At 37.4% G+C, this 15,762-nt stretch overlaps 1 protein-coding gene across 1 annotated transcript in view; it reads right to left on the reverse strand.

The window, feature by feature from the left end:
- Positions 1-2,593: 2,593 nt before the first annotated feature.
- The window catches only part of dpysl2b (dihydropyrimidinase like 2b), a 28,183-nt gene continuing 15,014 nt past the window's right edge, over positions 2,594-15,762 (reverse strand). Inside the window, exons 6-14 of the mRNA XM_079804936.1 lie at positions 11,270-11,350; positions 10,822-10,890; positions 10,591-10,711; positions 10,050-10,206; positions 8,621-8,762; positions 8,238-8,408; positions 6,287-6,466; positions 4,245-4,410; positions 2,594-4,038 (exon numbers count right to left, since the gene is read on the reverse strand). Of these exons, the coding sequence (XP_079661062.1) occupies positions 3,947-4,038; positions 4,245-4,410; positions 6,287-6,466; positions 8,238-8,408; positions 8,621-8,762; positions 10,050-10,206; positions 10,591-10,711; positions 10,822-10,890; positions 11,270-11,350 (1,179 nt within the window). The 3' untranslated portion in view covers positions 2,594-3,946. The remainder of the gene's footprint in view (positions 4,039-4,244; positions 4,411-6,286; positions 6,467-8,237; positions 8,409-8,620; positions 8,763-10,049; positions 10,207-10,590; positions 10,712-10,821; positions 10,891-11,269; positions 11,351-15,762) is intronic.

The following is a 15,762-nucleotide window of genomic DNA, read 5'->3' on the forward strand; positions in this document are numbered from 1 at the left end:
CCCATTCAAGTTAGTGCACACATATTAGGAGTAGTGAGTAGTGAACACACACACACTGGAAACGTGGACACACACAGTGACCGGGAGTAGTGGGCAGCCATTTTGCTGTGGTGCCCGGGGAGTGATTGGGGGTTAGGTGCCTTGCTCAAGGGCACCTCAGTCATTTCCTGCCGGTATTAAGAATCAAATCTGCAACCATCAAGTTACAAGTCCGACTCTCTACCATTAGGCCATGACTGCCCCATGTCCCTTTAGGGGCTCCGTAGTTTCCTCACTTTGGAACAAACAAGTGTGTGTCTTTGAGTACACACTAAGCATACAACAAATAAGCAGCAGTGAATTTGCAAGGTTAAACCTTGTCAGTGCTGGAATGAACTAGAGCTTGTGTGTGTTTGTGTGTATTCCCCTCTGTTGAGTCACAGAGGAAAAGGCAAGCAATGGAGAATGATGATACAGGCCAAGATTTTGCCGATGTGCATGAGGGAAAAGAAAACAGCTGGAGCATGGGTTTACTAAATGAAAAACAGACTATACAAGAAAAGTTCCGCCATCGCTAATCCATGTTGAGATTTAAGCAAGGCACATTTAAACCGGTTTTTATTACTTCTGTTTACTTAATACTATGCCTCCTTCGTCTGGGCTGAACATAAGGTTTAGCACCATCCACAAAACGTGGATTATCGTTACTGTTAAAAAAACCTCATAAAATTAAAACGACAGTTTTGTGGCATTAAGTCGATGTCGTTTTAAGGCTAATACTCATAAATGTTAGCAGATAAACACATTTTAAACGTACAGTCTTTCCCTTCAGGATAAATGAACCAGAAATATGGATGATTCTTGTGCCTACTACACATTTTTGTCCAATCAAATGCACTCTGGAATGTCCCTCCCACAATACCACACACAACAGGCTAGCATTAGCAAATACCAAATCATAATTAATGGCTGTGATGTACCCTAAAGCCATTTAAAATGAAAAGATGATCTTTCCATGTGTTCGGCCAAACTTCCTGTCTCAGTAGGAAATGTCAAACACGGGAAAAGAAAACTGTTAATGCACCATAGGTTATATCAGCTAACCTAGCGAGCTAGCTGCTCGATGCATTGCCCTTTTGGCTTGTAGGGCATTTTTTTTTTTCATGTTTTCAGACCAACTAAAACAAAAACAAACAGATTAATAGAAATATCTCATTCATTCTTTGATAAAAACACAACAACACCACCAAAACATGGAGCTGCCATCAGCACAGCTGTTGAAAGTCACCTTTAACATACTCCATTTTATTTTTATATTATGACAGTATAGCATTTTACTACGGCACTAAAATGGATGTCGACATTAAGAATGGAGCTGACAACTCATACTCAGAAAAGCCTTTCAAAAGCACTATGACGAGTAAAGAGGAAAAATCTGGCACCTTGTATCGGTTAACCGGCTATTTTTACATTTAACAGCCTTTCAGTTGTTCTAAAAAAACATGAACAAGCTCTTTTGTAGCAGTACTCAACGCGATCAGTACATCTCCGGCACAGCTTAGTTAAAAAACGAAACAAAAAAGACATTAGAAAGTTGCGGCATAATCACTCAATACTGTAAAATCTCACGACTCACATGGCATATTCGTACTGCACTGTAACCAAACCTACAGAAACATCCGTCTGTGTGTTTTTTTTAGCCCTAAAGCCTAAATTATACTTCGCTTTTTACACATAGGAAAATATCATCACAAAAATGTCATCAACATAGTTCATGAGCAGCTTGTTTCCGCCACAGAATACAAAAATAAAAAAGGTAATTGCGACTTTTTATCTAACAATTCAGATTTTCTTCCCTCGCAATTCTGGCAAAAAGTGATAAAGTCAGTATTGTGAGATATAAAGTCTGAATTGTGAGATATAGATTAAACTCGCAATTGCGAGTTATAAAGTCAGAATTGCGAGTTATAAAGTCAGAATTGCATGATATAATGACAGAATTGCATAATATTAAGTCAGAATCGCGAAATATAAAGTCATAATTGCATAATATAGTCAGAATTGTGAAATATAAACTCGCAATTTTGACTTTTTTCTTGCAATTCTGTCATTATATTACGCAATTCTGACTTTATAACTCGCAATTCTGACTTAACACTCAATTCTGACTTTATACCTTGCAATTCTGAGAAAAAAGTCGGAATTGTGAGATGCAAACACAATTGTGACGAGTAAAAAATAGATTTTTATAACATCTTCCATCATAACTTCGATGAGAAATAGAGCGGACAATGGACAAGGAATGAAACATTCTAATGCGCATGTCGAGCGGCCGTATTCGCGTATTAATATCTCACAATTCTGACTTTATATCTTGATATTCTGACTTCCTATCTCACAATTCTGACTTTATATTTCGCAATTCTGACTTTATATCTCATAATTCTGATTTAACACTCAATTCTGACTTCATATCTCGCAATTCTGAGAAAAAATTCGGAATTGTGAGACGTAAACACAATTGTGAGATAAAAAGTTAAAATGTTTTATTCTGTGCCAGAAACAAGCTTCCATAGATTTTTGTAATTGCGAACATGTTTAGAATTTTTTTTTTGCTGATTAATTTGTCCACAAGGTGGCAATACTAGCCATGGTAGTTGTTTCATAGTCGAAAAAAGCAACGGGAGGATTAAAAGATTGTGGGAGGGATTAAGAAATACCTGTAACTCTATTTTAAATAGTAAAAAATGTATTCATAACTTCGACGAGAAATAGTGCGGACAATGGACAAGGAATGAAACATTCTAACGAGTATGTGTCGAGCGGCGCACGCCTGCAAAATGCGATACACATACGCTACTTGTTTGTGTCAAAATTGCAGTATACTTTAGGCTTTAGTGCATTAGGAAGTTGTTACTAATTTCACAGCGTCACATCCACGTTGTTCTTTAAAAGAGACGATGTCCTTTAGCTAACACCTGCTAAATTTGTAATAATTCTCTCAGTAACAGCTCACTGTTTCTTCACGGCCAAATACAACCTTGACTTTCTCTTATTCTTAACCTTTAAGTATTAAAGCAGCTTGTACAAAAAAGAAAGAAAGATCGAATTTATTTTTTTTCGAATGAGGCCAAAACAAGGTTTCCAGCTCGAATCACTTGTGGTCCTCTCTTATTTTCTGCACCGATGCTAAGCTGCTTGTTTTTACATGCGGTTTCTTCTTAAATAACATTAACATTGCTAATTAAATATCTCAGGTTGTGAAACAAAACATGGTTTTTAATTAGCAACCACTGGAAAAGCTGTCTTTTATTGACTGGTACAGAAATAATCGCATTAAATGCCACAAAAAGGGCACGGGCGGAATACGGTCAGGTGTTCATATTGGTGTAAACTGATTGTTTGAGTAAAAAAAAAACACGTAATTAAAAAAATCCTAAAAAATATAGACATTCCTAATGTTACAGATTAAAAGTCCTAATAGACTTTTAGCCACGAACAATGACACAAGAAACCCAGTTCTCTAACCCATGCCTTGTTAATACGTAACAATGCTAAACAGCTTCTCTAGTATACACACTTGATCCCTCTGATTTCAAACAGCAAATAAAGTTAAATACAAAAATAATAACATGACTCATGGTGGGTAGAAAGTACAGTATAAAAATCATACAATCAGAAGTGCTCAAATGTGGATGTTACATTTTTCCTTCTCTCTTCACATGAGGCAAATACTTTTTTTTTTTTTTTCTCTGGATGTCTCCTTTAGGAAGTGGTGTAGGGTTGGGAAAAGAAAAACAAGGGAAAAGGTCGAGAGCTCGGGGGTTGGGAGACTAGGGAGAGAAGAATCATAGGCCCTGTGGAGGGTTCGGTTCTTGATGTGACACGGTGGTCCCGGCAAACACCTCCGTTTATAGACATCCCTCCCCCCAACCCCTTATTCTCCTGTCCGCTGGAGGACAGGGGTCTAGCCCAGGCTGGTGATGTTGGCCCTGCCACCAGGGGGCGCAACAATTCGCTGGGTGTTGCGGCGGGGGATGTTGTCATCAACCTGAGCGCCTGAAACGGATAAATCAAAAGGAAATCACCTTATGATGCATATATATATTTAATTCTGGCTGGTACAGATGGCCCGATAAATCAAATCAAATCAAATAAAGTAAAATAATATACATTTAAATAAAATACTACGAGTGAATTTAGGTACTGATATGTCATGCATCTCAATTGATTTCTAATTTATATAGGCTACTTGCGATGCTCACCAGAAAGACTGAAGCCAGACTGGTGCAGGTTGCGGACCGGTTGAGCGGGCAGCTTGGCAGGAGAGGTCTTGGCAGAGGAAGCGGGGGTCACAGCTTTAGGTGTCACTGAGACTTCACAGACCGGCCCGTCGTAGAGACCCCGTGGGACGCCCCTCAGTTCAGCAAGCTATGAAAAAATAGTGCATGATAATATTAGTAAAACACTGATAACCTAAAACATTTAGAAAACCACAAGTATTTATACAGTATGCATACACCACTTATACATTATAAATGTCTTTACTGTTACTTTTGATCAATTTAAAGGAATACTCAACTATTTTTGAAAATGGGCTCAGTTTTACCGTTTTCGAATCCATTCAGCCGATATCTGGGTCTGGCCGTAGCACTTTTAGCACAGCTTAGCATAGATCATTGAATCTGATTAGACCGTTAGCATCTCGCTCAAAAAATGACCAAAGAGTTTCGATATTTTTCCTATTTAAAACTTGACTCTTCTGTAGTTACATTGTGTACTTAGACCGACGGAAAATGAAAAGTTGCGATTTTCTAGACCAATATGGCTAGGAACTATACTCTCATTCCTGCGTAATCAAGGAACTTTGCTGCCGTACCATGGGTGCAGAAGGCGCACTGATATTACGCAGCGCCTGAAAGTAGTCCTCAGCTAGGTAAGGTAGTAAATATCTTCTGAATCGTCTCTCACAAATGTCTTCTTGGTTACAAGGTTCCTTGTGCAAGGTTGTCACGATGGTTATGTTGACGGAAGTTAGCCTATTTTCAGGCGCTGCGTAATCTCATTGCGCCTGCTGCACCCATGGTACGCCAACAAAGTTCCTTGATTATTACGCAGGAATGAAAGTATAGTTCCTAGCCATATCATTTTCCATCGGTCTTAGTACATGATGTAACTACAGAAGAGTCGAGGTTTAAATAGAAAAATATTGAAACTCTAACGGTTTAATCAGATTCAATTATATATGCTAAGCTATGCTAAAAGTGCTACAGCCAGAACCGGAGATCGGCTGAATGGATTCGAAAACAGTATAACTCAACTGTTTAACTCTGGTTGGAAAATGAGACTATTTTCAAAAATATTGTAGTGGTCCTTTAATACATCCTTGCTGAATAAGAATATAAATGTTGTTACAAATGTTGCAAAGCTTTCTATTTCAGATAAATGCTGTGCTTTTGAACGTTCTATTCATCAAAGAATCCTGAAAAGAAATGTACACAACCGTTTTCAACTGTGATAATAATAATACATTTTTCTTGAACAGCAAATAAGCATATTAGATATTAGCATATATGAAGGATCATGTGACTGATGACTGGCGTAATGATGCCGAAAATTCAGCACTGCATCACAGAAATAAAATACATGAAAAAAAATATATTCAAATATAAATCAGTCATTTTAAATTGTAAAAATATTTCACAATATTCCTGTTTTTACTGTATTTTGCATCAAATAAATGCTGTCTTGTTGAGCATGAGGCTTCTTTTAAAAACATTTAATCATATATATATATATATATATATATATATATATATATATATATATATATATATATATATATATATATATATATATATATATATATAACGTATACAAAACTGCCTGTCAAAACTTTGAAATAATTACAATGTAATGTGTCTCTTATGATCACCAAGGGTGCATTTATTTGATCAAAAATACAGTAAACCATTAATATTGTGAAATATTATTACAATTTAAATGCTGCTGCTCAAGATGTTTTTTTTTTTTTATTATAATCAATGTTGAAAATAACAATGCTGCCTTGGTGAGCATAAGAGACTTTCAAAAACATAAAAATAAAAAAATTATAACATATACTTTTGTCCAGAAGCTTATATTGTATTTATTTTAAATCAGTATTCTATAAAACAAAATATATATTATTATAATAGAATAGTTTATAGTATAATATTCTATAAAAATTATATTGTAAAAAAAAAAGTATCTATAGATTTCAGATTAGAATACCTGATTAAAAAAAAAACTTTGATCTATAACTCACCCTGCTGCGAGCCTTTATCCTCTTGTAGACATAGTCAGGGAAAGGCTTACGGGTCACGTAGCGTCCAGATCCCTCTGTGGTGTGGAGATTTCCATCCTCCAATACGATCTTTCCCTGGCTGATGACCACCAGGGGCACCCCACGCACCTCGGTACCCTCAAAGATGTTGTACTCCACTGCCTGTAAAACAAGAAGCAACGGCGAGACGCTGCATGTTGAAACTTTGTTTCAGGCTCAGGATCAGCACACAACCGTACTGTTCATTTGCAAACATTTCCAACGTCATTTGCACAAATACTGCTCTCCTGGAGGGATAGTTATGTTGCTCTAAAATTCCTTTCATGCATGAAAGCATGAAATTCCGGTGAAAATGGAGGTTGATGATATCCCATGTTGGAAATCATTATTGATCCTTTCAGACAGCTATAGAAATACAGTACAAAGAAAACACAGAATGTTGGAAATGAGAGGGAGTGAATGAGGGAGGATGTATATTAAAGTTTACAGGGTGTGTGTGTGTGCTGGCACGTGTGAACACCCTTCAGAATGCTACTGGCGCTTTGCTAAAAGCAATACAAGACGTCCCATAAGACCTAAAAACAGCATGAGGTTATTCAGTGAACTTGATAATCAACACACACACATGGTCATACACCAAGCGGTTTCCCACGTCCTGGATACACACACACACATACACATTGTGTTTTCATGTTTTAAAGGGACTTTCCATAGACATGATGATTTTTGTACTGTACAAACTGTATATTCTATCCCCCTACACTAACCCTAACCCTAAACCTACCCGTCACAGAAAACTTTCTAAAAATTTTCAAAAAACATAATTTAGTCTGATTTATAAGCTGTTTTCAACATGGGGACCAAAAAATGTCTCCACACGGACAAAGATTTCGGATGTTGCCATCTTTGTGGTGACATTTTGGCCTGGACCACACACATACCCCACACACAACATTCAAAAGACAGCTGAAAACTCATCTCTTCCGTGAGTACTTGACCTCATCTTATCTAAAAAAAAAAAAAAAACTATTTTCCTCTATTCCGTCCTTATTCTAGCTTATGCTACTCTAGGCAGTGTCCAAAACTTAGTATTTCAGGCACTTTTTGTAATTTCACATGACGGATCACTTCCTGTATTCCTCAGTTGTTTTGGATAAAAGCGCCTGCTAAATGAATAAACGTAAAGCCAATGTGTTTTAAGCTCATGAAGACAAATAGAAGACATTAAAAAAAGATCATCATGGCGTTCTGCACACTGCTACGCCTCCAAACCAGGAGGGAGACATCAATTACCCAGGCAGAGCTGAGAATGACATCACTCGCATGACTAACATGCCCACGCCCAACATTTGGTCAGCACAACCAATGTTCTATGGTCAGGACTGCAAACCACGTCCTTAAAAACACAACTTTCCTCACTGGTTAACTTATACTGAGGGACATAAATTTGAAGGCATGAATACAAGTCAAATACACACACAATCATTAATGTTAGGAAAGTAAATAGGGTCAATTTGGATTTCTCTCGCTTGGCATGGAGTGTTTGGCATGGAAATGGATATGACAATGCTGATATTTTCGGTCTTAGTTGAACAGATCTGCTACGCTGCTGCTGCAGAGCACGTACGGGACTTGCTACTGCCAATACACACACGACACGCTGCTGTGAGAAAGTAAGACATGCTTCTGCTGTACAATATAGCATACATGAAATAAACATAGCAGATGGAGCTGGGGAAGGTGGAGGGTTTCTGAAAGTGTGCTGCAGCAAATGCTGACCAAGTATTTGAAGGATGAGCAGCGAGCTCATTGGCTACTGATACAGCAGGAACCAATCATCTGTGCCCCATTGAGACTGATGTGATTGCAATCTAGAGTTTCACGACAGAACTTTGTATTGCGTGTCGGTTTTAAATCTGACAGCAGAACTCACCAGATTGTGGGTCTTTGCTGAGATGATCTTCGTAACGTCCGGGTCCCACAGAACCAGATCAGCATCTGAGCCCACAGCAATGCGGCCCTTGCGTGGGTACAAGTTGAAGATTTTAGCAGCGTTGGTGCTGGTGACGCCCACAAACTGATTTTCGTCCATTTTTCCAGTTACCTATGAACACCAGGGACCACAGGGAGAGATTTGTCTTGTTTGTGTTTGTGTCCACTTGAGTGTGCTTGTCTGTTCAGCTGGGACTATTTAGACTCACATAATTACTGACTGATTTTGTTTAAATGATTGAAGGAGGAGTAGAATGCTGCACTGTAGCAGCTTGTGATTAAATGTCACTCCTTACTGTTTGCAGACTAGTATTTCTGTCTCACCACACATTTGTCCCAGATGATGGACATCCTTTCCTCAGTGCCATTGGTTCCTTCAGGGATGAGGGTGAAGTCATCTTTACCCACAGCTCTCTGGGCGGTGTTAAAGGTGCAGTGAGAGCTTCCTGTTACCTGCAGATCCCCACTATGAGACAAATATCATGTTAAGACAAAACAAATGAGAATGTTCTACAAACAGTTACATTTATATACTAAGCAAACCCTTTTTACACTTAAGTCACGCCTTCACATCTTTAAAAAAATCAAACTATCAAATGGACAAAAAATTAGAACTAAATGGAATAACATTTTATGGAATAAAAAATGTAACTAAAATTCACAGGTTTTGGTCTTAAAAGTGCCTCAGAACTCATTTTGGTACGTTTACTGTAAGTTGTGATCACGTCTCAATCCACATTCTATTCACCATTATTTTTCTCCATTCACCATTATTATATTTTTTAATGGTGCTTTGACCATTTTTTTGATTATTATTATAATCATATTGCTAAAAAGTAAAAATATGAATGGATTATTATTAATAATAATAATATGTGTTTTATTATTGTTATTTAATATTAACATTTCGTTATTTTACTATTTTATCCATTGATCATTTTATATTACTATTATTATTATTATTATTAGCATCATTAAATGTCATTAGTCTTATTATTATATTGCTAACAATAAAAAGTGTATAAATTAAATAATAATAATCATTATTAATATTGCTAAAATACTAATTTAATATACTAAGTACTAATTAATAATACAAATAATAATCATGTGTATTATTATCGTTATTTAATATAATTTAATATCAAGATTTCTTTATTTTATTATTTACTATATTGTCATTATTATTATTATTACCATCATCATTATATTGATAAAAAAACTATGAAATGATAAAAACATTATAATTATATAATATAGCATATAATAATGTATTAATTAATAATAATGAATTCCTTACTTTTAATAGTATTCAATTCACTATTATTATTCATTCATCATGTGGATTGTATTTTTATATTATTATTATTAATATTTAAAATAATACAATAATTGTGTAATTTTTATTCACTTTGAATATTATCTTGTAATTATATTTTGTATATTCAATTTCATAATTTAAAATAATAATAATAATTTGATTATAATTTCTTCAATTTGATGTAGCATTAAAAGTAAACCACACTGCAGACCTAAACTGAACTGTACTCAGACCACTTCCTGAGTTGAGTTGAGTTTGCTTCAAAGTCGTCTGAGTTCATTTGGAACTTACACACATTAGCCACAGTTCTTTGAACCGCTCTCAGGCCCCATAAATTAAGTTAATATCTCCTGGTACACTTAGGGCTCAACCACCAAAACGAATCAAATCAGCATTGCATACTACAAATAAACAGACATTAAATGATCTAACCATGACAGCAGTGAGTTGAGATAGTCCGGTGTGGTGGGATCTGGACTCAAGGGTGGGGACGTGACGTAGGCGGCGGCCTTGGCCCAGTTCTTGCTCCAATAGTGCGAGCCGTCCGTGCCAAGACTTGCTGTGATTGGCTCTCCATACACTACGGTGCCTAAATGGTTCAAAGATACTGAATTAGGAACAGCATATATAATTTCGCTCTAATTCCCTTGCCTAATTCTGTAGCCTGACCACTATGATGTCATTCCTTGCTGTCTAGCCAAGAACAGCTGAGTCATAGCATGCTGTATATTTTTTTTTGCGCACGACTGCAGTGCATCCCTGCTCATAAAACCTGCCTCCTTGCTTGTCCAGACTTATAATACCTCATTTTAATAGCGCGGAGAGAGTGGGATTTGATCAAACCACATCAGAATGTTCTTCCATATTGGTAATTCAACCTTGAATGTTTCCACTAGACTTGGGTACGTTGATAACTTGTTATTAGGGTCGCCATATTTAGTTTTCTATTACAATACATTATTTTGTGTCTCACCTTTTTTCCTGGCCTGGGCGATGACATCAGCAGCACTCTTGCTCATCACCTTGGTGACGTAAAGAGGGCAGTTGGTCTGATTGGCCACTGTTACAGAGCGGTTGACCGCTTCCGCCTCCACCTAAATGATCAATAAAACCAATTCAATACTAATGTTTTCTTCTACTGAACTTCAGGAGAAAACTGTGAGAGAATGGAACATTTCTTTTCCCAGAATTCACTGCCATTCACCTCCTCTGGACGACTGAGGACATGTCCCTCTGGTCCAGTGATCCCCAACTCCAAAATCCTGCGCTGCTCCTGTTGAAAGAACGACAGAAGGAAACAGAGCGGGATGGGAAGATAAGAGTAGCATGAGATCACTGAATATATATTCTCAATATATATACTGTATACGTTAAAAAACAATACATTTTATCTCCACAACCAAACTTTGCCCTCATTACAAAGAGTTTGCTTATCTTTATCATGATAAATACACGTAACCCTGAGCCAAAAGTCATCTGCAATTAATTATTTCGACCTCGTGTAGGAATATTTGCTTCAGTTTTGCTTGCCAATATAAAGTCTGAGTGTTCATTGTGGAACATATGTTTTGATTTAACATCTCCAAACAGTTTATTGTTGATAGTAACTCTTGAGTAATGGAGCTCAGTGCTGGACTCTCTGAAGATCTCACCTCGGCTATGATGTCTCCGTTCTCAGCATGGACCTGAGCGATGGCTCCGAGGTCCCGAACTACACTGAACACTTCGTAGATCTGCACAGAAACACACATTTGAACTCGCTTAAAATATGACAGAAGTGTGCTTAAAACAAATGCAATGGTCACCGCCAGACTATTCAAGCATCATTTGTTTATACATTGCCATGGGACTCTATTTAGACATACTTTCCTCCTTTTTGCACAATTCTCTATGAGAATTAGAACATAAACAACCTCAAAAAACTTGGTACAGTGCCCCCTAAAACTGTGATGGTAACAGATGGAAGACTTTAAAAAAACACAAAAACATTTTAAATGCAGAATTCCATGATTGATCAATCCTGGGAGAAATCATGGCATTTCTAAGTACACTGGAGTATCATGCTCCAACGTATTTAAAAAAACTATGGTTTTACTATGGTACATTTCCAAAATCATGGTAATACTATTGGAAACTTTTCTAAGTGTATAGTTAGGGTTAAACAACAAAAGTCACACTAAACAGCAAAATAAACAAATAAAATAATAGTTTAAAAAATCCAATGTAATTCAAAACCTTAGTAACACCATGGTATTTGTGTATGTACATAGTCAGGAAAAGTCATATTAAAGGGCTAGTTCACCCAAAAATGAAAATTCTGTCATTAATTACTTACCCTCATGTCGTTCGACACCCGTAAGACCTTTGTTCATCTTCGTAACAGAAAATTAAGATATTTTTGTTGAAATCTGATGGCTCAGAAAGGCCTCCATTGGCAGCAATGCATTTTGCACTCTCAAGACCCATAAAAGGTAATAATAATAATAATACATTTTATTTGTACTGCACTTTACATTTGGAACAAATCTCAAAGTGCTACAGTTAAGATCATTTAAGAAGGATAAAATACCAATAGATTGAATAGTTAAAGATTGAAGGTACTAAAGACGTTGTTACAAAGTCCATCGCACTACAGTGGTTCTACAATAATTTTATGAAGCAACGAGAATAGTTTTTGTGCGCAAAAAAACGAACAAAATAACGACTATATTCAACAAGTGCTTGTCTTCCGTCTAGGCCTCTGATGTGAACAAAGCACCACGACGCATGCGCGAGAATATGACGTAGCGCTGGCGTTCGGGCATCCAGGAAATGCACACTTTAGCCCCATTTTGACCACTATGCCTAGACCTAAAGCACGATCAATGTAGAATTCAACAGCTTAGATACGGCGCGTGCTCCTCGCTTCCAGTTCATGTGTCAGAACGCCGCCTCTACATCATATTCTCGTGCATGCGTCGTGGTACTTCGTGAGTTCACATCAGAGGCCTACATGGAAGACAAGGGCTGTGTTCGAAATCGCCTATTCCCTACATTAGTCCACTGATATAGTCCACTTTGAAAACGAGTGAGTGATTTCAGACACTAAGTGCGCCGGAAAGGCTGCCGTTTTTGCAGTTTATGCTTGCTGTTTATTTGAAACGTAGCAAACCGGCAGCTCCAGTAATAATGAAAAAATGTATCTTGAACTCTGCCACGGAAACTAGCATGTATAAAACTTAATCAAACAATATAATAATCATTTTAAAAAGGAATGTATACCTGTATGCATGATATTGCGCTGGACCAGTGCGGTTTGGAAGATGGATGGACGATTGATTCAGCTGTGTGGGCACTATTTGAGGGAACAGCCATTTAGTGGTGTGCGAAACCATAGTGGACGATTATTAAGTGCACTCATTCAATCCCTCAATGCACTGCAATAACGAGTTTACAACCGATGTATGCTCGACGGCTAGAGAATACCCATAATGCACTGTGAGAGTCGCGCCGTGCATTGTTCGGCAAAAGGCGGATTCGAACCACGTCAAACCTTGACGCCATGCGTCTTACCGCTACACTATTTTTACTGCGCAAAATTTTGAGTTTTCCGTAGTTTTGTCTGCCTCAACCAGACGTTTAGTAAACAAGCCGATATATTTGTACTTAATGTAAATTGCATCTACTCCAGTAACATTTTTCCGTGAAAGGGCCCACCCACATTTTTTTTTTATTCTGACGCCCATGCAATATAGTATTAATAGTAGCCTACTATATAGTATAAAATATATACTATACTATGTATATTTTATACTAAAAACTATAAAAAAGTCTTTATTTTTAAATTAAATGCTTATGAGTTACTTTATTATTCATTACCCTTTCCCAGTGTAAAGAGCTATAGGGTTAACTTTAAGCTTGTTGGCTCGTTTTTGGAGTAGTGGAGTAATGGAGAATGAGGGTACATGGGGCGAATCGGACAGCGGTAAGTTAATTCATTTAGAGTGCGACTCTCACAGTGCGTTGAGAGTACACAGACTGGTTGAGAGTGAGAGCGATTCAAAAGCATAAGGAGTCGTTTCTCGTTTGCTCTTGCGGGGCTTTGCTGTCATACGCCGATCGGTCTGCGCAGCGCTGGTGCATCGAACAAGCATATTCTCCAGCGCGTACATCTACTGTACAGGGAGTGCAGAATTATTAGGCACGTTGATTTTCTGATCATATTTTTTTTCCAGGCACATTTGACCAATTCCAAACCACAGTAATCCTAATAACTACTATTGATTTAGTATTTAATAATGTATAAGTGATATATAATTGTTCATGAAGGCTGGAAATGAAAATCACCTTATATTCAGGTGTGCAGAATTATTAGGCATGTTTTCTTTTACAGATAAATTGAGCCAAAAAAGAGATTTAACTCAGACTGAAAAGTCAAAAAGTATGAAATGCCCATGAGAAGGATGCAATACTAATGCAATACTAGACATTGCAGTTAAGGCATGACCATTGGACAGTGAAATGCTCGTTGGGTCAGCAGGATCTGACAAAAACAGGTGGTGAAGAAAAGACACCTGTTAACTGCAAAAGAATTAAGAATTAAGGTGAAGAATTAAGGGTGAAACCATCAGGAACCCTTTAGTCTCCAGCGCCACCATTTTCCAGAGCTGCAACCTACCTGGAGTCTCCAGAAGTGAAGGTGTCAGGATCTCAGAGACTTCAGTTAGGTAAAGAATCCTAAAAAAATGACCCCCACTAGATAAGAATCACAAGCTGAAGTGTTGTAAAATACATGAAGAAGGTTTTTTTATAGGCTTTATGGACAGATGGGTTGAGAATGACTCTTGAAGGACCAGCACCACATCCTCTAGTACCACTGTTTGAAGAATTCATCTTCCAGAATCTGGCAGTACGTTTTGGGAGTTCATTTTTAGTCCATCTCTGCAAAACGGACTTCAGGATGGACTAAAATGAACTCCCAAAACGTACTGCCAGATTCTGGAAGATGAATTCTTCAAACAGTGGTACTAGAGGATGTGGTGCTGGTCCTTCAAGAGTCATTCTCAACCCATCTGTCCATAAAGCCTATAAAAAAACTTTCTTCATGTATTTTACAACACTTCAGCTTGTGATTCTTATTTAGCTGGGGTCATTTTTTTAGGATTCTTTACCTAACTGAAGTCTCTGAGATCCTGACACCTTGCACTTCTGGAGACTCCAGGTAGGTTGCAGCTCTGGAAAATGGTGGCGCTGGAGACTTAAGGGTTCCTGATGGTTTCACCCTTAATTCTTCACCTTAATTCTTAATTCTTTTGCGGTTAATAGGTGTCTTTTCTCCGCCACATGTTTTTGTCTGACCCTGCTGACCCAACGAGCATTTCACTGTCCAATGGTCACGCCTTAACTGCAATGTCTAGTTTTGCATTAGTATTGCATCCTTCTCATGGGCATTTAATACTTTTTGACTTTTCAGTCTGAGTTAAATCTCTTTTTTGGCTCAATTTATCTGTAAAAGAAAACATGCCTAATAATTCTGCACACCTGAATATAAGGTGTTTTTCATTTCCAGCCTTCATGAACAATTATATATCACTTATACATTATTAAATACTAAATCAATAGTAGTTATTAGGATTACTGTGGTTTGGAATTGGTCAAATGTGCCTGGAAAAAAAATATGATCAGAAAATCAACGTGCCTAATAATTCTGCACTCCCTGTACACTCGTTATTGCGGTGCATTGTGGGATTGAATGAGTGCGCACAAAAACGTCCACTATTGTCTCGGACACCACTACAAATGGATGTTCACTCAAATAGTGCCCTATTTAAGGGTATAGGGGGGCGATTTCGAACACAGCCAAGCACTTGTTGAATAAAGTCGTTATTTTGTTTGTTTTTTGCGCACAAAAACTATTCTCGTCGCTTCATAAAATTATTGTAGAACCACTGTAGTGAGATGGACTTTGTAACGACGTCTTGAGTACCTTTTATAGGTCTTGAGAGAGGAAATGCCATTGCTGCCAATGGAGGCCTTTCTGAGCGATCGGATTTCAACAAAAATATCTTCATTTGTGTTCCGAAGATGAACGGAGGTCTTACGGGTGTCGAATGACATGAGGGTAAGTAATTAATGACAGAATTTTCATTTTGGGGTGAACTAACCC

Source organism: Gobio gobio (genome assembly GCF_949357685.1).
Source record: "Gobio gobio genome assembly, chromosome: 22".
Classification (NCBI taxonomy): Eukaryota; Metazoa; Chordata; class Actinopteri; order Cypriniformes; family Gobionidae; genus Gobio; species Gobio gobio.